Source organism: Schistocerca piceifrons, chromosome 7, assembly GCF_021461385.2.
Source record: "Schistocerca piceifrons isolate TAMUIC-IGC-003096 chromosome 7, iqSchPice1.1, whole genome shotgun sequence".
Lineage (NCBI taxonomy): Eukaryota > Metazoa > Arthropoda > Insecta > Orthoptera > Acrididae > Schistocerca > Schistocerca piceifrons.
In genome coordinates, this window is record NC_060144.1 from 481,498,824 (window position 1) to 481,522,653 (window position 23,830).

General features: G+C 39.2%; 1 protein-coding gene across 2 annotated transcripts in view; it reads right to left on the bottom strand.

Annotated features, from left to right (window-relative positions):
• The window catches only part of LOC124804749 (cytoplasmic FMR1-interacting protein), a 143,335-nt gene that overhangs the window by 66,329 nt on the left and 53,176 nt on the right, over nucleotides 1–23,830 (bottom strand). Inside the window, exons 9-12 of one of the 2 annotated variants that reach the window (XM_047265051.1) lie at nucleotides 19,263–19,393; nucleotides 17,467–17,637; nucleotides 12,219–12,301; nucleotides 8,782–8,850 (exon numbers count right to left, since the gene is read on the bottom strand). In XM_047265051.1, the coding sequence (XP_047121007.1) occupies nucleotides 8,782–8,850; nucleotides 12,219–12,301; nucleotides 17,467–17,637; nucleotides 19,263–19,393 (454 nt within the window). The remainder of the gene's footprint in view (nucleotides 1–8,781; nucleotides 8,851–12,218; nucleotides 12,302–17,466; nucleotides 17,638–19,262; nucleotides 19,394–23,830) is intronic. The other variant, XM_047265053.1, reaches the window with a different exon arrangement.

A 23,830-nucleotide genomic window follows, 5' to 3' on the forward strand; every position in this document is an offset into this window, starting at 1 on the left:
AGAGGGGCAGGGAAGAGGAAAGGACCGGTGACTACATTGGCAGAGGGCAGCATTCTTAAGAGGGTGAGGGAATCTCAAAACGGAGAGGGTGATAGGATGAGAGGCAGAAAACTGTTGGGTGGAGGGTATAGGGGACCAGTAGGTTAGCACAGATTGAGAGCAGGATAATTTTGTAAGTGGAGAATGTGTTGTAAGGATAACACCCATCTGCAGAGTTCAGAAAAACTGTTGGTGGAGGGAGGATCCATATGGCCCAGGTCATGAAGCAGCCATTGAACTCCAGCATGTTATATTCAGCTGCATGTTGTGGCCCAGGGTGGTTTACTTTGCATGGCCCAGTTGGCCAAGTTGGGCAGTGGTCGATCATCCTAGTGGACAGCTGGTTGGTAGTCATACCAATTAAATGCTGTGCAATGGTTGCAGCAGAGTTGGTATATGACATGGCTCCTTCCACAGGTGGCCCAGACTCTGGTGGGTGTATATTTATTTATTTATTTATTTATTTATTGTTGCGTGGGGACCACATTTAGGAGAAGTCTCCATGGTCATGGAACGAGTCAATACATGAAATTATAACACGATTGTAGAAACAGATAAAATGAAATATAAGAAACATATTCAGGCGACAAGTCGTTAGTTTAAATAAAGAAAATCAAGAATGTAACACTGGAATTTGCTTAATTTTTTCTCTCTTCCAGGAGCTCCTCGACAGAATAGAAGGAGTGAGCCATGAGGAAACTCTTCAGTTTAGACTTAAAAGTGTTTGGGCTACTGCTAAGATTTTTGAGTTCTTGTGGTAGCTTATTGAAAATGGATGCAGCCTGTCACAGGACTAGAATAGGAAGTGCTGGGAGGATGGATTGGGCAGGTCTTGCAGATAGGTCTTCCACAGGGATATGATCACTGTGGCAAGCGACTGTAATTAGGAGTGCCATATGGATGGAATAGGACATTGTGGGAGTTGTGTGGGAGACAGAACACCACTTTAGGAAGGTTGGGAAGGATCTTGGTAGATGTCCCTTCTTTAAGGCATGATGATTCACAATGAAAGCCGTAATCAAGGATGTAGTTCCAGTCTAAGATAGCACTGGGTGGCGGAGGTGGCACTCTTTTGTCACTGGCTCTTGGGGGTGGTGGGAGGACTGGGGATGTGTGTGGAAATGGCAAAGGAAATCTGTTTGCAAACTAGGAAAGGGGATAGTGTCAGTCACTGCAGGCCTTGGAAAGACCTTCAGCATACTGTGAAAGGGAGTTCTTGTCCCCCAGTGGCAAGGCTGTATGCAAGCCGATGTGGAAGGGACGGTAGCTGTCAAAATGCAGGTGCTGAGGTGCTGTTGATGGTTGGTGGCTTTAATGTGGACAGAGGTGTGGATGGAGCTATCATGGGTAGGAAGTCAGCATCTAGGAAGATGGCACACTAGGTTGAAGAGGACCAGGTGAAGTGGCTGGGAGAGAAGGTGTTCAAGTTGTGAAGAAATGAGGATAAAGTGTCTTGGCCCCTAGTTCAGATCATGAAGATATCATAAATGAGTCTGAACCAGGCCAAGGGTTTGGTTTTGGGAGGCTAGGAAGGTTTCCTCTAGATGGTCCCCATAAAACAGGTTGGCACAGGAGGGTGTCATGCAGGTGCCCATGATTGTGCCACAGAGTTGTTTGTATACCTTCCCTTCAAAGGGGAAGTAGTTATGTGTTAGGATAAAGTTAGTTTGGCGAATGAGGTAGCAGGTTTGGAGTCTGAAGGACATTGGGAAAGGTAGTGTTCAACTACAGCAAGACCATAGGCATGAATAATATTGGTGTATACGAAAGCGGCATCATCAGTGACCAGTAGGGAACCAGGAGGTAAAGGAGTGGGGATGGTGCAGAGTCATTGAAGGAAGCGGTTGGTATCTTTGACATGGGTGGCTAGATTACGGGCAACTGGTTTGGTGGTGCTGATCAATTATGCCCAAAATCCTTTCAGTAGGAGCACAATAAAAAGCTACAATGATATGTCCAGGATTGTTGGGTTTGTGAATTTTGGGGAGTATTTAGAAGATGGGAGAGCGGCATGCCATAGGGCTGAGGAGGGAAATGGAGTCAGGGAAGTGGTTTTGGGGAGGCCTTAGACTTTAAGCAGGGACTGGAGGTTATGGTGGACTTCTGGAGAAGTATTGCTTGGGCAGAGTTTATAGGTGGAGAGGTCAGACAATTGGAACAGGCCTTCCACTAGATACTCATTGCAGCTCATCAGTAGAGTGGTGGATCATGTGTTTGCAGGAAGGATGATTAGCTCAGGACCTTCCTAGCCTCCAAAACCCCAGACCTCTGATCCAGTTCATGATCACTGATGATATCTTTATGATCTGGGCTCAGGACCAAGACATCCTATTCTCATTCCTTCACAAGCTCAACAGCTTCACTCTATCTGCTTCACCTGATCCACTCCAATCCAGTGGTGCCACATTCTTAGATGCTCTGATGGCTCCATCCATACCTCTGTCCGTATTAAAACCACCAACTACCAACAGTACCTGCATTTTGACAGCTGCTATCCCTTCCACATAAAAAAAATCCCTCCCATACAGGCTTGCCACATGTGGATGGCAAATCTGTAGTGACAAGAACTCCCTTTCCCAGTATGCTGAAAGTCTCACCAAGGCCTTCAAAGACAGGCACTACCCCTCCACCTGGTCCACAAACAAATCTCTTGCCATTTCCCCACACACTCCCAACCCTCCCTTCACTCCCAAGAGCCAGCTACAAAAGTGTAACCCTCCTCATCATCCAATACCACCCTGGACTGGAACAACAGAACCACATCCTTCATCACCCACCCAGCACTTCCTATTTCAATCCTGTCATGGGCCTATCTTACCCCACCAAAGGGTAGCCCACCTCTGAAAGCAGTCATGTTGTATACAAACTCTGCTGCAGCCACTGCACAGTCTTTTATATTGATATGACTACCAAGGAGCTGTCCATCAGGAATAATGGCCACTGCCAAACTGTCCGAGAGCAGAGCAGACCACCTTGAAGCACAACATGCAGCTGATCATAACATGCTAAATATCAATGGCTGCTTCATAACCTGGGCCATCTGGATTCTTCCCTCCACCACCAGTTTTTCTGAGCTGTACAGATGGAAGTTATTCTTACTCCGCTCCCGAAATTATCTCTATCTCAACCCTACAGTAACCTACTGTCCCCTACACCCTCCACTCAAGTTTCTGCCCCCTAACCTATCGCCTCCTCTCTTTTCATATTCTCTCACCCTCTTTGTGTGTTTGTCCTCTGCCAATGCATCCAACCGCCCTTTCCCCTTCCCTGCCCCCCCCCCCCCCCCCCCCACACACACCTCCTGGTGCTATGGCTGGTAGTCTCTGGTCCCTGTATGCCCAACCAGACAGCCCTCTTCTCTCCCCCGCCCCAGCCCATACACTACTATACCCCCACTCCAGATTCCAAATTGCTCTTCACATGACAGTCACGTTCTGTTCAGAGCTGCCAGTGGGAGCAGTCATGTGTACATGAGGTGTGCTTGCTCTCGTGTGTCTGTGTCTGTCTGTGTGTGTGTGTGTGTGTGTGTGTGTGTGTGTGTGTGTGTGTGTTTTCTTTGTTGAATAAAGTTTTAGCCCAAAGTTATTAACGTATACCATTCTTTTTATTGTGCCTATTTGCAACACAATGGGTCATCTTTATGATGAGTAGCGGCCTGTCATTTTCCTAATATTATTGATATTCCAACTGGAGTTTCTAAGTAGATGGGAATTATTCTTGCAACTTGTCCATTCTTGTGATCCTCCTGGCCTCAGTCTCTGTGAACACACTGCCCCACACCATTATCCATCAGTCTTCTCTTCCTCTGTCCTTTCATCCCCTCCAAAGCCCACTCCACCACATCACTACCATACCCATAACCATAACCATCACCATCACCATATGCTACACTTAATCATCAGTTCCTGTGCTCATATGTCCCTTCCTATCTCAGGCACCTGCTGCCCCCCCCCCCCCCCTCTCTCTCTCTCTCTCTCTCCTCTCTCTCTCTCTCTCTCTCTCTCTCTCTCTCTCTGTCTCCCCTTCACTTCTAACCTGCACGCATGCTGCCTCCCTCCACACTTCTCCAACCTTCCATCCCACTTCCTGCCTTTTTTCTCCCTCTACCCACCACACACTACACAATCTCTCATTAAAGGATTTGTCTGAAAGCTAGTGAAGCTTTCATTCTTTCAGTGTTCCTGTCAACAATTCAACACAACTACTATTTGAGAGACAATTAAAATACATTTATTTCAAACGGTAGTCAAAATATACCTCTTCAATAATGTTTACTATGCAATTAAGGATTAAGCAAAGAGTTAAGTGTAGAGCTTGATAAAAAAGATGATCACTAAAACACTGTTTTATAGTAAAATGATTCAACCAATGTCTGTAGTGATTCAACCAATATCTGTTGTGCAGAACAGAAATGTCTATCAAGTCTGACAACAATTGGCTCATAGAGAGGGGATGCTGACTTAGTTTTTCAGACAGAAGAATGGAAGATAGCTGTAACAGATATGTGGCAGTGTGCCAGTTGTGGCACTCTGATTGAATGTTGGCACTACGATATAGGTAGAAGGTTTTTGCCTCACCGAAGTGTTGGCAGAGATTGTTATTTCTTCCAGACAATGTGTGTATGGTCAATGGGAATGGCAGTTACTTCTGGATGATCAGGCGGGGTAGGTGCCAGGTGGCAATGTTGTGGACTGGGACTGTGCACCAGTAAAATGGCCAGTGAAGTGAAGATTTGAACACTCACCTTGTGCAGTGTTTGTTTACAGTTTGTGAAGGTTGCTATAAGCAGCATCAAAGCTTGCACTGCTCTGTGTGGAATCCAGGGCAATTACTACCAAAGGTGCCTTCCAATAATCCTCAGAACAATCCATAGTCCTGCTGAATGCATGTGTAAGAAAAGTGGACTGCCAAACTGAGACATAAGCAGCAATTGGGGATGGCTGCTTGGCTATCAGTCTGGGTAACAGAAAAGGTAATGTTGCATTGGACTGAATATGTTGCCTAGTTTTTTAATAATGGCTCGAGGCAAATGTTATTTGTAATGGGTTAATGAATTGCTCAGTTTGATATAGGAGTTGTATTTGTGTTACCATACTGAGCCAGGAAGTGTTACCTGTTAAATGACTGAAGCACAACTGGGTAAATTATCTGTTGTCTTGAGTGTTGCATATTATTTAGGATAAAGGAAGATGTTAGGCTGTTAGTTTTGCTGAGCCAGCTAGTGGCTGACGTTAGTTAAGAAAGTAATAGTTATTAGAAAATTTCCATTTGAGAATTCAGTAAAATGTAATTTTGGCTAACTGTGTGTGGTTGTGTTTTAATTAGTGAGGGACTGTTGTAACTGTAAAATAGCTTTTATGATTAGCTGTTTTCTGTAGTCAGCAAGGGAAAAGCATTAGTAAACAAATCAGTTGTGAAATTTCATAAAACTAAAAGAAAATCATCCATTAAGGACAGAACTTTAAAGGTTACACAAAATTTGTTGCAATTGAGTGTGCTTTTTAAATTAAATTTTAATGCTAAAATAAACTGGTCAAACTTCAGTTGTACGTTTTTTGCTCCAGTAAACCCACTACATCAAGAAAAAAGCCCAGTAAGCACCACAGCGGCCTGCCGTGTTCCCGAATTAATCTGGAAGTGTATGCAATAAACGTGGCGATTTGACTTTGATACACATAATGAACACTGTTTAGGCGTATACCATCTTACAAAACTAAATTATTCCAAGTATATACAAACATAAAAGTATTGTACACTGAGTACAAACTGAATGAGGCAGTGTGTTTGTTAAGTCACTGAGCTCAGGTCTTGGAGGAGGGACACTTATGCTCTGTCTGCCAATGCTGATTTATGTTATATAATCATAAAAAATCCTCATATGAGTAGGTTACTATACTACACCAAAACCAAACAGAAATATTAAATCCCCCCAATAATGAATACAGCAGAAATTTTCATTAGTCCTGATCCATTAATTCTCTCTGGATGTTATGTATATGCAAATAATATTCAGAAAATCTTTTCACTCTAGCCGAGGAATTACTTCCATACAGTTTTCTACAAATAATGAACAATCTATGTAAAAATGGATGTGGCCATAATCAGCAACTAATTAGGTTGAACAATGCTATCAGTGACTTGCACCAGTCAACAAGTAACATCCTACAGCCAAGGAAGTGACTTTAAGGATGTAACATGAGCTTGAGCACACGCGTGTTCACACACACACACCACACACACACACACACACACACACACACCAACTGAAATAAGTTGTGTGGAATCCTGTATTACTACAGCTTTATTTGCTTCCAATAATAATAATAATAATAATAATAATACTTTTATCAAGAAATGGACTATTGTAAGCCTACACATCAATATACATATCTTTGCAGCATTGATTTACATCAAAAGCAACTGAAGTTAGTTCGACACCCAGGGAGAATACATCCCATCACAACAATAGAGGCAAACTGGACTCGAATATACCAAGAAAGAAACCACAGACTCATTAATAGAAACATGCTTAAAATTCTATAATAAACTTTCAAAGTATGTTCACTTCTTGCCCTATAATATTTTCAGAGTGAAGATTTATGACCAAAACTCTCATTCTATTAGGTAACACAACTATTTGAAATAGACATTGTCAATACTAGTTTTTTAAAAACATTACGAAAAGTGGAATTAAAGTGTAAAAAGGTTTCTGTACAAGTGTTTTTAATTTTAATGTCTGAACTTATTCCACTGTAAGAGGTCAGTAGCTAATAATAAACTGAATTCAACTGAATAAGCAAAAAGTGCGCATTAAAACTGTCAACATGGGATAGTAGAAGTAAGGATTAGACAATCTGAATAATTGTATATTCCAAGATAAAATCAATCTGCTTTATCTACAATACATTTCTCATGAACACTGGGAAAAAAAAATCAGTCAAATGTTTTGTGGAATGATTTGCCTAAAAGTAAGAAATAAAACAGATTACAGAAACATTTGATGCGCCTTTGAATGATGCTTCAAATCATGACAGAAGCTAAGATGCTCATACATTACTGACGTAAATAGACCACTGAATGAAATTCTAAGAGACAAATTCCATCCTAATATTCTAAATTAAACACTGAACTTCACATTTTCAGTTGGCACCTCATTTTCTCTACATGATCTTGAACATGATTCAGAGATGTGTCATATGTTTCTCTATTCTATTTTGTTTCTTACTTTTAAACAAATATTTCATGGAATAACTGACCATTTTTTTCCAAGATTATTTTTATTTTCAGGTTTTGTTCAGAAAGCATGAAAATATTGATCAGTATTTTGTTATTATTAAGAGTAAATAGAACACAAGAAATCAAAGCACTTTACATTTATGTTGTGATCTGATATTTTTTTAACCTTTCAGCATATGTTTGAGAAATTTTCAGTTTTCTCTCAAATCACTAAGTTTTCCTGTATTACAGTGATTATTTTCCAGCCCCCCCCCCCTCTTTTCTTTTCTTTTTCGCATGTTTATAGACTTCACACTGGGCAATTTGATGGGCCATTTGGACAAAAATTCATTGTTTAATTTCTAGGAAGTCTTGTTTTCAGCCTGCTCATACTTTTGACCAAAACACAAAGAACTAAAGTCACATCTGCAGACCATATTTGTTCCTTGGTTATATTCACTTTACTTACCTTTCCCTCCAAATCACTTTTTCGATAATGCTCCTTAGCTACTTGAAAATGTTCTCCACGTTTATTGCCAAGCAAACTCCTTTAACAGCTGTTAACCTAAGAGCATATGAATGGAAATTGTTCGCAACACGCTGAATTCACCATCAAAAATATCTGTAACCCTTTTTCTTCTTAATGTCATGCATACATTTCAGTTGTGCTGAACTTATTGGGCATCTAGTTGACACTTGTAAGCAAACATCTAAAACTCTATGTTTTACAGTGTTATATTGTGAATCTAGTATCATCTAGTAGTGGCTACCATGGAAAATGGCCATCTTTTACCAAACACAACAATTTTGTCATCTGTATGCAACTAGTTTTGGTGAGTCATTAGCATTCAATGCTCATTAACCATATGATTTTTTTAAAAAACTTACATACTGATTTAGAAACAAAAAGAACAAAACTAATTTAGTTATGATCTTACTGTACAAGCATGCATTTCATACCCTACCAACCATGCATCTCTGCTCATCATTCATGATAACTTCATAAAATTTCTACATTCTAGAAAAAATAGCTACAAACTTATGAGAGCTCTAAATTGTGCCATTACAGAAACTTGGGTTTGATTACTTAGTTGCTATTTCATATCTCAAATTAAGGAAGAAGGAAATCAGCATTCCAGTAACAACAAACTGTAAAAAGAACTAAGAACCTAGCAAATAATTCCTCAACATGCCAGAAAAACCACAAACCACACAGTAAACAGCTGGCGACAGATCACAGTCCTGATTGTGCAGTATTTAAAGTTTTTAAAGCTGTCTGATAAGTAGTTCAGACAAAAACAGAAAAAAATTAAAAGAAAAGTTATGCACATTAGGGTGAGTAGATTGTGCAATTAACCAAATCCAATAAAGTTTTGCCATTAAGTGCCTTCATAAAAGTGCAACAATTTATGTTCATGGAGTGTAGTAGTGTATCAAAACTTGCTTCAAACTGTGTTTGGCAAAGGAAGGTCACGTTCTACACAGGACTATGTTCTAGTCTCAGCAAGTTTGGTAGGGTTTTTCTACCTGTATGCGCTTCTCCATGGTGATGAGGTCACTGCATTCTTCATTGTGTTGGTGTCTCACGGTACATTTCTAAACAAGAATGGAATAGGACACCAACACCATTACACAATACAATTAAGTCTAAAGTAGTTTCAATGTGCCTGCACATATGCAATTCTAACATGTGTAGCAAAGCAGCAAACTTGTCTCAGAGAAGAATACAAAATTTAATGAGGTACAGCAAATTGGTTTTTAAACAAAATTCAATACTTTTCAACTGGAAAGAGAACACATGGAAAGACCAATGCATATGTTGCTTCTAGATGAAGTACTTTTCATGTTTTCTTTCTTATACTGGCTTGAGATTTTATGCTATCTACATCAAAATCCACTACCATACAGTCTATAAGAATTTCCGACAATGTGTATCTCCACGAAGAATTCACCCAGGTACTGACTAAGTATTTCCTTGATTTGCTATCAGTACGTAACAGAAGATACACAATAACCAGAAATAAGTTCTGGATACATTAGATGGTCATTCAAATTACAATTAGTAGTGGGGTAAGGAGTGACAATGAGCACTTGGGAAATTTACAATTTATTAATCTTTCGCCCCAGGAAGACCTACAGCTCTCAGAATCTGGGGAAATACGGAAGCGTCCGATCCCGCCCGTCTGCTTTGACCCATGACGTCACAAATATGGCGGAAACAAAAACAAACACACACACTTTCCACAAGAAGCCTAATGACACTAACGGGACAAGCGCGGGAAATGGGGTGTTTTGGGTGGGGGCAAACTAAATATAAACAAATTTAGATGCCTTGCGTAGCTACAACGTGTAAGTGAAGACAGCCATGCATGAATACCCACCCACCTCCCCAGGGGTCGTAACCCCTGCAACCTATAGAAGATAAAGATGCTTCAGTAGTTGATTAGTGTTTTTTGTCTTTTAAAAAAAAAAAATCTCACGGGGTAGAACGAACAGATCAGAAAGATAAATATAATAAACTAAAACAGAAATTGGAGGAAACAGATAATTAAAATAAGTAATAAGTGTTTTTAAATTTAAAAAAAAAAAAATCCCAAGAGATAGAACGAACAGATCATAAAAGTAAATAAAATAAGATAAAACAGAACTGGAGACAGCCACACTCAAACCAAACTCCGTGCCGTCATGACGTCACACACGACAACACCCTTACGTCACGGGTCAAAGCCGACGCGTGGGATCGGACGCTTCTGTTGACCCGAATCTGGGACTGTATTATTACCAAAGGACTTAATACAAGTTGCCACTAGTGCAAATATGGTGTATAGGCTACGGCAGTTAAAAAAAAAGTCTTCTACTAAAAGAGACCAATATCAGTAATCTTACGGTATCAATAATGATTAAATAGCTGGCCTCAATCCTTGAAACATTTCTGTGCCACTGCTATCCATCTAAGGTGAATCTACAACTGCATTTTAATACAGTGGTTTCAAGGAGAAGATCTACTCAAATATCAAATACAATGGATACATTAAAAATAAATTAAAGCACATGAAGAAATTATAAAAATTGTATTTCAAAGTGTAATAGGTATGTGCAAACAATTACTGAAACACAAATTCTTAATATAAACTGCAGTACAATATCACTACTTTTTTATGCAAAATTATTAAATAGACCATTGTCTGAAACAAAATATTTTTTTGGAAACACTACAATTCTCATGAACCATGAATTAGAAAATGTTCACAAGAACAATTCACATTTGCAACACAGACAGTATAACAAGGAAGGATACCATTACAGACCACCAAATTAAGAAATTGATATGACATATATTTACCAGTGTCTAATTTGGAGGATGACTGCACTTTTATATATAATACACAGTATGTCCCAGTTCCATTAGAACTGTGACTATGAAAAATAAAAGCCATGGATTTTGTTCACAAAATCACTGTATTCATTCTAAATAGTCTCCCCCTGAACCAATACAAAGATGAAATCATTTTAAAAATGTTTTGAAACAATCACTGCAGTCCTTTTTTTGGAACTGCAGGAGGTACTGCAGAACAATTGTTTTGCATGTCCTTAATTCCATCTTAATGGTGTCCTTTCAATTTGGGGAACAATTGGAAGTTGGCTAGTGCCAAATTCGGTGAATATGGCAGGTGGTCAAGGACTGTTAATACATTTACTGGTGAAACACTTGTGCACGATCTTCACTTTGTGGATTGGAGCATCGCCGTGAAGGAACAACTAGGAATTTGCCTCTCAAGTGTTCAGGTCAAATGAGACAAATTCACTGGCTGATATGCCTAATTCAAACAAAATTTGATGCTGCGACACTGCTCCACCACCAATTTCCATTGAGCGCGAGACATATAATGTTACATTCCTGGCCAGAATGCTTCTTGCATTTAGACTACTGCGTTGACCTTTTACACGGTTGTTGCTGAAGCTTCTACGGATCTCATTGCTGTAACTTGCTACAAGGTAGTATTGCAGTTTGGAATTTCACACAAGCAACCACAGCAGAACTAGGACACACTATGTACTTCAATACCTGGCTTCATTTAAATATTGTACACCTAAATGGAAGCATTATTCTAGCTGGAGAGGAAAATGTATATCTTTTAAAACCATGCTCAAAAAATCTCAAGAAACAGCTGTCAAATTGAAAAAAAGAGACAAATGATTCACTTTTCTAAAATGAAGAAAGATTTTCACCACATAAAGGTATTTGTTTAATTACAAGGTAAACTGATGAAGCTCCTTCCCATTTTTATTATGACTGGAAACACACAGGAAGTGTTTGAGAAGGGTTTCACTGGAGAAGAAAGTGACAGGTAGATGACAGCTATGTGACAGCTATTTTATATAAAAGTTAAGCCAACTTAAAGATCAATGGAATATACAATGTGCAGCAAATTCATGAGATTAAGTAATTAAAGACTTGCAAATGCTAGCACAGACAGGAGGGAAAGTTCCAAGTGCCAATTGTCATAGGCATAGCCTGACCATCAACATCACCTAATGTTGGTTGATACCTGAAAAGGATAACAATGTAATACACTTCTCTAAGTAATGTAGATAACTGGAATGCAAATATGAGCTGGAAAGAGCCTCCCAGCCTCACATTGGCAGTCTACCTAGACATGGTTCAAAACAAATAAAAAATACAGTTACTTGAGGTTCATTAGGTCAATGTTAGTACAAAATATATGCACTGTCCTAAAGGGCAAAATTTACAACTATACAGAATAGATTGTGAAAAGAAAATGCATATTTGCAAATATTTCAGTATAAGCAAAAATGTTCTAGACTTTATTTGAACATCATCACTGGAATCTTTAGCATGTACAAAGTCCAATTTTCAGTAATTCAAAGGCAGTGCAATATTTTCACCCAACACAACTTAGAAATCATACTGGATATTAAATATTACTGTATACTATTCTCACCTGAATTCTTCTCCCCATTGTCATTTCTAAATAGAATTCTCTATACCACAGCTGGGACAAATCACAGCACTCTTGAAGAGAAGCTGAAAATATTGAGACTCATCAGTTAAAACAGTGAGCCAAAACAGGATCTCACAAAATCATATTACAATCACACAAACAGAATGTTACCCAGACTGACCAGTGTGGAACACAAATGGAACAAAAAAGAAGAAAGGCAATATGGAAGTATGTGATTCTGCCCCTCTGCTTTGACCTGTGACACCATCGAGATGGCGGATGGCCCCATTTCCAGCACATACAATATAGTGACCATAACATCACTAAATATACCCACGAACAAAGTATAACCAACGTGAAATATTTCACTTCAGCAATAAAATGAACAGGACACTGCAAAAAGTAGGAGTTTTAGGACTAGGACAAGCTAAATATGCAGCAACACTAAGAATAATGGCACCATTCCAAAACATACAAAACAGAAAAACCAAACAATGGAAAGTTCAGGATGGAATAACAACAATCTTATGAAAAGGAAAGATTGCTATTCGCTGTGTAGAGGAGATGTTAGGTCGCAGACAGACACAACAAAATGACTGCCATACATCAACCAAAAAATAACACAAATGACATTACTGAGAATAAATTGAATAAACAATAAAAAAACAACAATTGGACTCGAATGTTTAAGTTAATCTAAACAGCTCAAATGAAAACAGTGATACCCAAATTTCACTTGAACTATATAGCTAAAGAGAAGACAGTTTATACTGAAAAATGCCCAACACAATCATGAAAACCAGTACCGCAAATTGCACTTGACCTATATGGGTCAAACAAAGCCCATGATATCACGAACCAACAACTAGCAGAACTATAGGTTAGGGATTACTAATTAGTAATATTTCATCATCAGTTACACATTTTTTACTTTTTAACTGGTGCCCAACATGTTTCGAAGCTACAGCTCCATTTTCAAGGACTTGGGCATTAAATCCACTTAAATTTTTCACCTAACAGTTACACAATGAAACACCTGTTAGATTTAACACGACAAACTATACCTCAATTGGGACTAATTAGAAAATATCACATTTACATAATAGTAAATCTGAAACTCCAATATATCACTGTAACGTAGTTTATATTTATAGCATTCGAGGCTTGTACTAACATGATAGACTTGTTAAATGGTTTCAAGAATATTGCTGTAACTCTGTGCACAACAGCTGGATATGTGCTGCGACACCACGCCGCCAACCTTCTATGCTCCACATAGTCTGGCGATGGCAGCTGCCTACGCCGGCCAACAGAGGACATCCAAGCTGGGTCACAAGAGTAGTGTGTACAGCATGACATCTGCCGCGCCGCCTACTGCAACCCTCCTCTATGTAAAGAAAGTAAAGCCTTTGCTCCTTCTAAGTTTGTGTTCTACTGCTTATTGTACTGTTTTATGTATGTAGTTTACCTGAATGTGGAAAAATAAACCCTTGTTCTTAGTGATTGCACTACTGGTTGTGTCTTGCATTATGACACAACTGGTGACAAGTATGGTGTTCACATCCATGTACTTATTCTATCTGGTTGTTCTTTAGGTTCTCATGTCTATCGAGGCAGTGCTCAAATCTCTCCTCAAGCAGCAGCACACTCTTACGTTTGCTATCAGGAATTTGTCGGCCACATTGAGATGTACAGTCTTCTACGCCAATGGCGACCATCTGGCAGTTGTCAACTGTGCTGATGGATGCAAAAGTAATGCCTTACCAAACTTGTGGCCAGCATGAGAGCACTTTGCAGAGCATGCTTTGCCATCTGTGGTGATCACCCATCCTACTAAAGACGATGTTTCCCTTTTGCAATGTTCAGGGGAACAACATAAATTGCGGTGACTTCACTTTGAATGAAAGCGCCATTTCTGTTTGCCTCATTACTTATTTCTTTCAGTTGCTATACTGTAGCACTTCTTTCTGTGAATGGCCCCAAGTTTCATCGAGCTATATTACTCGGCAAGCAACGTTCTTTTGTTATCTCTATACTATCTAGAATTTTTATAAAAAATATAAATTACTGAAGTTGTGGAAAACACATTATACAAGAAAATTGTATACTCTACAAAAAACAACTATGGAGCGGGAACTGGCTGTGCTTACACTTGGGCACAAGTGAACCCAGAATTTGTCACAACACTCTGATTCTCTCTCTTCACCTTCCTCATCATGGAAGAGTCTCTTAGGATGTACTACAGATAAAGAAATATGTTAGGTTACCCATAAAAGCATAATGGTAGAAGGAGAAAGGGTAAACACAATTAAGTATGCGGAGGATCAAGTATTGTTGTCAAAATAAGGGAAGAACTACCATTTATGATGGATAGGGTTGAAAAAGTGAGGAAAGAAACTGATGAGAATCAGCAAACAAGATGAATGAATCAGAAGGAAAGTACTTGGAACAAGTAAAATTTTTTAGGTCCTAAAGAAGTCTGGTGATGGAAAATGGAAGCTGTGTCAAGAAAACAAGAAGAATGTGTGTGGGTAAAAATAGTTTTTGAAAAGGAGAAAGTTTTTTTGATGGCAAAAATAAATTAAATACAGCTAACAAAGAGATGTAAAAACTGACGTGTATTATTATGTGCCAATGAACCATGGTCAGTCAATCAGAAAGAAAAAAAAACACACTTGGTTAATTTTGAATTATTGCTGAGGAGGACACTTAAAGTGAAATGCACTGAAGGAACAACAAATAATGAAATACCTTAAAAAATATGAAGAATGTTCGGTGGAAATGGTAACAATGAAGAAAACATTTACGGCAGACATGCGCGAAAGAGCATCGAAGGAAAGATTGCAAAGAAGAGAGGCAGAAGAACAGAAGGAGGTGGAGGAGGTTGTGAAGAAGAAGAAGAAGAAGAAGAAGAAGAGGGGGAGGGGGAGGAAGGAGGGTTAGAATGCTGGATGGCAGGAAAAATGGATAAATTTACCAGTAGACTAAGGAAGAGGCACAGGATAGAAGGTAGTCAAGAGATTCCTGTCAGTACCTGTCACAAGGTACGTCAACTGAAGAAGAGGATAAGTGCTGGAAAATAATTTTTATGTACTATAACTGTGGAGATATATTTACCACTTACAATAACCTTTAGCATTAAAATAAGCATGTAAAAGCAGAACCCAAACATTCAGGTAAGTTAAACAACATACAACCAGTGCACTAATCTCTTAAATTGCATCTGAAATGTTATGGAATCCGAGTTTCCTCCCTTACACCTGTGGGTAGCTTTCTGAAGACTTTTTCAACATAATTCTCCTCTTAACTTTAAATGCTGGTGCTAAATCCAAGTGGAGGCTGATTTCCACTCTGTGAGAACACTTCTCCACTTATTCTGGGTCCAATGGAGCGTATTGCACTGCAAATTCATCCTCCCATGTGGAAAGGCAATGAGAACTGAACTCATTTCAATGTCTCGCATACTGAACTGGCTACATATACTGGCTCACATTTTGGAAAATTCAAACATCTGACGTGGTTGTAGCCTTGGAAGACAGTTGTCTTGCAGCCACAATCAGTTTCATCACACAGTTAATGTCCATAATAGTCTTGCAATACCTTTAAATTGGCCAATAACAAACATCTGCTCCATAAGGGAGCCACTTCTTTGTATGGTGTTCATTTTACATAGAAAAAGTATATTGCTGGTCTTTAAAATATGAGTACATCCAGACTACAGTTCATTGGAATAACAGGCAGATACACAGACAAGAAAAAGTTGCAACATCAAAAAGTAATTAATATAGAGTAACGAAATTTCGGGAATACATTTGTCTAGCTAACATATTTAAGTGATTAACATTCCAAGATAACAGGTTAATGTAAGTGCAAGACAAGCCATTGCAAATGTGAAATGCTATTAAATTAATAAATGATGTAACCACCAGAATATTGAATGCCAGCATGAAAATATGCATGCATTATGTTGTACAGGTGCCCAATGTCAGTTTGTGGGGTGGAGTTCCATGCCTTATGCACATGCTTGCTCAATACAGTGGCAGTTAATGCTGGTTGTGGATGACGCTGGAGCTTTCATCTGATGATGTCCAATATGTGCTCTACTGGAGACAGATCTGGTAATCAAGCAGGCCACAGCAACATGTCAACCTCATTAGAGCATGTAGAACTACAAAAGTAGTATGTGAGGGAGCATTATCCTGTTGGAACATTCCCCCTGGAATTGTGTTCATGAATGGCAGCACAACAGGTCGAATCACCAGACTGACATAAAATTTGCCGTCAAGGTGTGTGGAATAACCGTGAGTGTGATCACGGTGTCATATGAAATCGCAAGCCGGCCCATAACACCACATGTAGGTCTAGTGTGTCTACCATGCAGATAGGCTGGTTGCAGGTGCTCAACGGCCCTTCCTCCAAACAATACACGGTCATCACTGGCACCGAGGCAGAACCAGCTTTCATCAGAAAACACAACAGACCTCAACCTTACCCTCCAATGAGCTCTCACTTGACACCACTAAAGTTGCAAATGGTGGTGGTTTGGGGTCAGTGGAATGCGTGATACTGGTTGTCAGTCTTGGAGCTGTCCTTGAAGTAATCCATTTATAACAGATCATTGTGTCACTGTGATGCCAACTGTTGCTCAATTTGCTGCTGCAGATGTAGTTTGATGTATCAGAGTCATACGCCAACCATGATAGTCTTCACTCTCAGTAGTGCCACATGGCCGTCCGGAACCTGGTCTTCTTATGACCATACCTTCTTCTCATCACCATTGCCAACAATCATTTACACTGGTGACATTCCTGCTAAGTCTTTCTGCAATATTGCTGGCGGAAAATTCAGCTTCTCGCAGCCCTTTTACATGACTCCATTCAGACTTAGTGACGCACTGATAATGGCGTCTTTTTTGCCTTAAAGGCATTCTTGACTAACATACATTCACCATGTCCAATCTCAAAGGTAACTAACACCCATGACTGTTACAGCAACTGCATACTCATAGAGGCGCTACTAGTGCCACTCTTTTGCAACTGGTGCGAAGTCTGAATAGGCGTCATCTTTCAGATGTTGAAACATGTCTATCAATTTTCGGTTATGTAGCGCAACTCTGCCTTGGTGTTGCGATTTTTATTTTTTTTTCTGTCAGAGTATTGAGTGTTTAACCTTTCTTTTTAAAATGAAGTGTGTATTACAAGAGGCATAATTAGTTTACAAAAGGTCTCAGAGTACGGACACCACTTACCACTAAATCCAAGCAAATAGTTCCAATAAAATGATGTTTTATGAAACTGATCAATCTGAACAAGGTACTGTCCATCAATGTCCTTTCTCAATGTTCTTTTACCACCCGATTTATCAGCAATTAGTGACTCAAGCATTGTTCGAACCATATACAGTTGTGTAGAAGAAGGACCTGAAAAAAGATGAAGAAATCTCACTGACATACGATTATTTTATACATAAAATAAGATAAATTAGTAATATAAAAATGAACAAGTGTCACTACTTACACAAAGAGGCAGTCTCCCCAAAACACACACACACACACACACACACACACACACACACACACACACACACACACACACTCCTCCCTCCCCACAAAAAAATCATATTTTTAAACTTAACCTCTATCCGAACTTCTCCCTCCTTTGGATAATTGAGTTATATTTCTGCATTTTATAAGAACATAAAGTACTCGATAGTAGTGCGTTTGAGTACCACAAATACACTTTCATCTGTGTCAAGTTTTGCTGTTGAGGATGATCCATAAAGAATACAAATTTTACACTTGGATACCCTTGGTACCTCCCCCTCAACCTGACACGACAAGCAGCTGCTGTGAATTGTGACACATCCTGTACAGAAACCTTTCAGTTGTGATGCCTCTCAACTTTGCACACCAGTGGTGGCTTGTGTCACTTGGGCCTTAAACCTGCCCTGCTCACAATTTAAAATGCTGGATTTTTTGTTATATCCCCAAGGCAATTTGCTGTGTACTTGTGACTTACTCGCTTTGTCAGAAAAGTTCCTGGACAGTTTTTTTTTTTTTTTTTTGGCTGCACTACTGAAAAGGAACAAACATTGTTTTTATGTAACCTGGTACTCCTCCCCTACTCTATTCAATACCTCTTCATTAGTTACATGATCTACCCATCTAATCTTCAGCATTCTTCTGTAGCACCACATTTCGAAAGCTTCTATTCTCTTCTTGTCCAAACTATTTATCGTCCATGTTTCACTTCCATACGTGGCTACACTCCATACAAATACTTTCAGAAATGATTTCCTGACACTTAAATCTATACTCGATGTAAACAAATTCCTCTTCTTCAGAAACGCTTTCCTTGCCATTGCCAGTCTACATTTTATACCCTCTCTACTTCGACCATCATCAGTTATTTTGCTCCCCCAAATAGCAAAACTCATTTACTACTTTTATTTTGCTCCCTAAACAGCAAAACTCACCTACTACTTTAAGTGTCTCATTTTCTAATCTAATTCCCTCAGCATTGCCTGATTTAGTGGTTTCAATTAGTAATATAGCAGAGAAAATATCATTAATTATCCTGTGTGCCCAATTAAAAATTATATGTAGCTGCAGTTGGGGAACAACAGAATTTTTGTTTTAATATACAAGAAACACTAAATTTTCTTTTGTAATCCCACATTACAGTGATTGAGATCTTATTAAAGCACATCCTAATGCAGTACATTCAAAGCATTTGCAAACTTCATATGATGGCTACACATTTTGAAAACATTTACACTTCATTTTCTTTCTACAACATAATTATGACCAAATTTCCATCATTTACCCCCCCCCCCCTCAACCCTCCTCCCCCCCACCCCCCACCCCCCTACTCAGGCACCCTACTCTTCAATTTATGTTTTTGTCACAATTTTCATTAACACGAATAATAAGATTGTGATTATTATCATCGTTATATGTCTAAAACAGAAGACAAATGTGATTTATGTTGCATCCTGCTTCTCACAAAGTTTTAACGATAAGCGCTTAACTACAATGGTACTCACCAACATTTCTTCTTGGTACTTTTATTCCAAAGCCATTGTCGGGATCTTTCTTGCCTTTTAAAGCTGGGTCCTGTTGAGGTTCCACTCCTCGTTGCCAGTCAGCGCATGTCTCCCGTACAGACACTATTATGCTGTGCATGGAATATCTCACATTCAGGACCTTCTTCGATCAATAAAACCAAATTCAAAAAAACTAAGAGTAAATGGATTTTATTTAAAGGGAATTTACTACAGTTTGCAGAATACTTACAGGTGAAAACAGAATTGAACCACGAGGTGTGTGTGTGTGTGTGTGTGTGTGTGTGTGTGTGTGTGTCCTCTCTGCCATCAACTCAAAGGGAAAATTGTCAACATAGTGCAGCATACCTTAACTTCAGTGGTCCGATAGGAGCCAGAGTATCCACCTTGCCAAGGCCATTGACATATTAACTCGCAGGAGTTCTTAAAAGAACAAAACAGATTGTGTAGGACAAAAAAATGAAATGATCGTATGGCATTTATTGGCCAGGATATCCCCTTCGGGGTGCGGCTGCCATATTGCAAGTCTTTTTAGTTGACGCCACTTCGGCAACTTGCGTGTCAATGATGACGAAGGACACATAACACTCAGTCTCCTGCCGGGAATCGAACCCAGGCCCCCTTGCACGGTAGGTGGTAATGCTACCGCTGCGCTATGGAGGCAGACCTTTGTGGGACAACATACACCCAAAGAAAACAGTGCAGCTTGCACCATGTGATGTCTTTGCTGAATCCTAACATGAAACACTTTATTTCAGGTTCATGTTTATTTTCCCTCGGTGAGAGCTAAAGATATAAACAGAGCCTTATCAACATCCACATCTATACTCTGCAAACCACTGTGAAGTGCATGGCAGAGGGTATGTCTTATTGTACCACGTATTAAGTTTTTTCCCCATTCCATTTACCATACAGAGCACAGGAAAATAATTGTTTAAATGTCTCGTGTGCATTGTAATTAATCTAATCTTGTCCTCATGATCCCTATCGAAGCAATATGTAGGGGGTTATAGTACATTCCTACAGTCATCATTTCAAGTCAGTTCTTGAAACTTTGTAAGTAGGCTTTCCCAGGATAGTTTGTGCCTATCTTCAAGAGCAGCCAGTTCCAATGGTACGCACTAGTGATTTGTACGCAATCTCCTTTGTAGATCGAGTGTGACCATTCCACTTCATGTCCCAACTAAGTGTTACACCCAGGTATTTGTAAGAATTTACCAGCTCTGAGACTCCCTGATATTATAATCATATGATACTGTGTTTCTTTTTCCATTTTGTGAAGTGCACAATTTTATATTTCTGAACACGTAAAGCAAGTTGCCAGTCTTTACAACACATTGAAATCTTATCAAAGTATGACTGAATATTCGTGCAGCTCCATTCAGACTGTTCTTCAGTGTAGATAACTGCTTCATATGCGAAAAGTTTGAGGTTACTACAAATATTGTTCGCAAGGTCATTAATATACAAATTAACAGCAAAGGATCCAACTACTTTCCTGGAATACACTTGAAGTTACTTATACACCCGTTGATGACTCTCCATCCAAGATAATACATTGCATGTTCCCTACCAAGAAATCAGCAGTCCAGTCATAAATTTTGGCTGATATCCCATATGAAAAGACTTTTGATTATAGGCATATGTGTGATACTGAGTCACGTGCTTTGCAGAAATAAAAAAAAAATACTCCATCTACCTCATTGCTTACATCCATGGTTTTCACTATTTCATGTGAGAAAAGTGTGAGTTGGGTTTTACATCATCCCTGTTTTCAGAATCCATGCTGGTTGGCAAGAAGGAGGTTATTCTTTTCAATATACCTCATTATGTTTGAGCTCTGAATATGTTGTATGTATGTTCTATGATTCGCAACAAACGGCTGTTAAGGACATTGGATGGTAGTTTTGTGGATCACTTCTATTACTCTTCTTGTAGACAGTTGTGACATGTGCTTTCTTCCAATGACTATGAGTGGTTTTTTGTTAGAGGGATCTCTGCCAGATTGTGGTTAACCATGGGCTAACTCATCCACAAGTTGGGTACAGAATCTGATAGGAATTCCATTGGGCCCTGGTGCTATGTTCAATTTTAATGATTTCAGTTGTTTCTCAATGCCACTGACAGTAAAGTCTATTTTCCTCATCTTTTCAGTGCTATGTGGATTAAATTGGGGCAATACTCCTGGCTTTCCCGTTGTAAAGAAATATTTGAAAACAGAGGTACGCATTTTTGCTTTTGCTTTTCCGCATTTTTCTCTTTGACAGCCAAGATGTTTCATTCATCATCTCTTTACCTATAGTCCTACATATTGTTTTATATTGATTATGCAGTAGTCTCTGTTTAGAAGTTCCTTTACAGTGACCGTATACTATGGAGGGTATCTCTCATCACAAACTGTTCCACTGGGTACATACCCACACAGCAGACAGTCAGCTATTCTTCTGAACTTCAGCCATAGTTCTTCTATACTTACTCCTCTCGTGAGCTAAAAGTTTCTTCCTCATCGAGATATGACACTACTGCTTCTTTGTCTAATTTGCTGAACATATAAATCTTTCTGCTTGTATTAGTTGTCCTTTTTACTTTGGTATTCACTATCACTATAATAGCCTACTGTTCACTGACAGCAGTTTCAATGCAGACGTCCTCAAAGATGACAGGTCTGTTTGTTGCAATTAGATCTAACATATTTCCATCAGGATCCTGTGGAGAATAGCGAACAGTAACTGACTGTGGGAATTTTGTAAATCGTGCACTCTCCATAACAGTAATGTTGGAAAGTAACCATTTTCATGAGAATTTGGTTTTATACAACACTTTCTCTATATCGACATCAATCATGTAACACAAAGGAGAGACTCCTACTTGATACTTGTTTGGAAAAAATATGACTGACTGCAGATCAGCTTCCACATACACCACCCCCATTTTTTTTCTTTGTGTTTTTAATTTGCTATTTTCTTGTGTAGTCTCACTTGTTTACCTTGACATTCATCAACTTTGTAGAGTTTCATTCTTTTCTGTCCATGTCCAGTAACCTCTCAGCCACTGCCAATGTCTCTATAAACAGAATTTATCTTGTCATTTTCCTCACATCTTATCCCAAGTCTTTCCCTTGATCTGGAGTCTTGGGTGACTTTCCTTACGATCACATTTATTCCAACCCTTTTTCTTAACTCTCCTACTAAATGAAATGGCTTCTCGGCATCAAAGCAGGCAAGACAATGAAGACAGTAGTCAAGAGTTTCCATACATAACTAGTTACTGTTACAAGCTGGTGAGTTTGGTTTTCTTTTTATTATATTCCACCAGAAGTTTCAAAGTAGCATTTTGAAAACCAAGAAGAATCAATTTACCACATACAAATAAGGCTGTGCCATACTGAACATTTCATCATTAAGGTGGAATAGAAAGGGCTGTTATAGCATACATTAACTTTGCCAGAAACATTGTAACCACCTGGATAGCCAGTGTGTTAGCATGCTGCTTCTGGAATTCAGGCAAGTGAACCAGACTCAGATCAGATCCAACAGGTGGATTCACAACGAGGGCCCCTTTGCTGGCCAGCCCAGATGTGGTTTTTAGGCAGTTTCCCAATCCAAATAGCTGAATACATGGCTGATACCCATGTCCCAACTCAGTTACATGGTTCGCATTTAGAAAACATTTGCACACTATCACATGGATAACACTAGTTGGGGTACTCACTAGTTGGGATACACAACTTGCATCTGGGGGGAGGAGGGGGGGGGGGGGGTAAAGGATTATGATGATGATGTTCGGTTTGTGGGGTGCTCAACTGCGAGGTTATCAGCCCAATCTCACCACTTTCATGATGATGATGAAATGATGAGGACAACACAAACACCCAGTCATCTCGAGGCAGGTGAAGGGAGTAAAGAAGTGGCAACAGGGAGGGCGTTTGGCCACCATTTAACATTAACATTGCCAAACCTGATAATAACCATGTTGACCCACTGTGGATACAGGATGAAGGCAAAATAAGATGGAGCTAAGAAACATTGTGGATGATAGTTTCGTATGGCATACTACTGCATATACTTACCCTGAACTTCAAAACAATGTAGGTCTAACAGGAAAATGAGGTAAACAAACCTACAACAACAAACATTATGTCTCAAGCTGTCTCTAATCTAATCAGTCCTGATGCTTTACTCCTTTATAAATGGAACACTCGATCAGTTTGAGAGAATTGCTGTCATATTGCTGTTTAGTGGAGACAATTCCAGTCACACATACAGGCACCCAAGAACCATCCACCTATTGTTCTGCAGAATACTCTGACATTAATCAACATGAAGGATTCCAGAACTTTACAGTGACACTGCAATTCAATGTCAAGATGATTTTATGAGGTACACTAATGTGTAAGATAATGGATATTGTTTGCCTTGAGGGGTAATAATATACTTTAGAATTTTAAATGGAACATGAGCTGACCCCCTGAACCACCATCGTTTTAAACCATAGAGCCTCCTTAAATTTTAATATAGCCATGACCAGAATCAAGCCCTTGTTAATTAGTT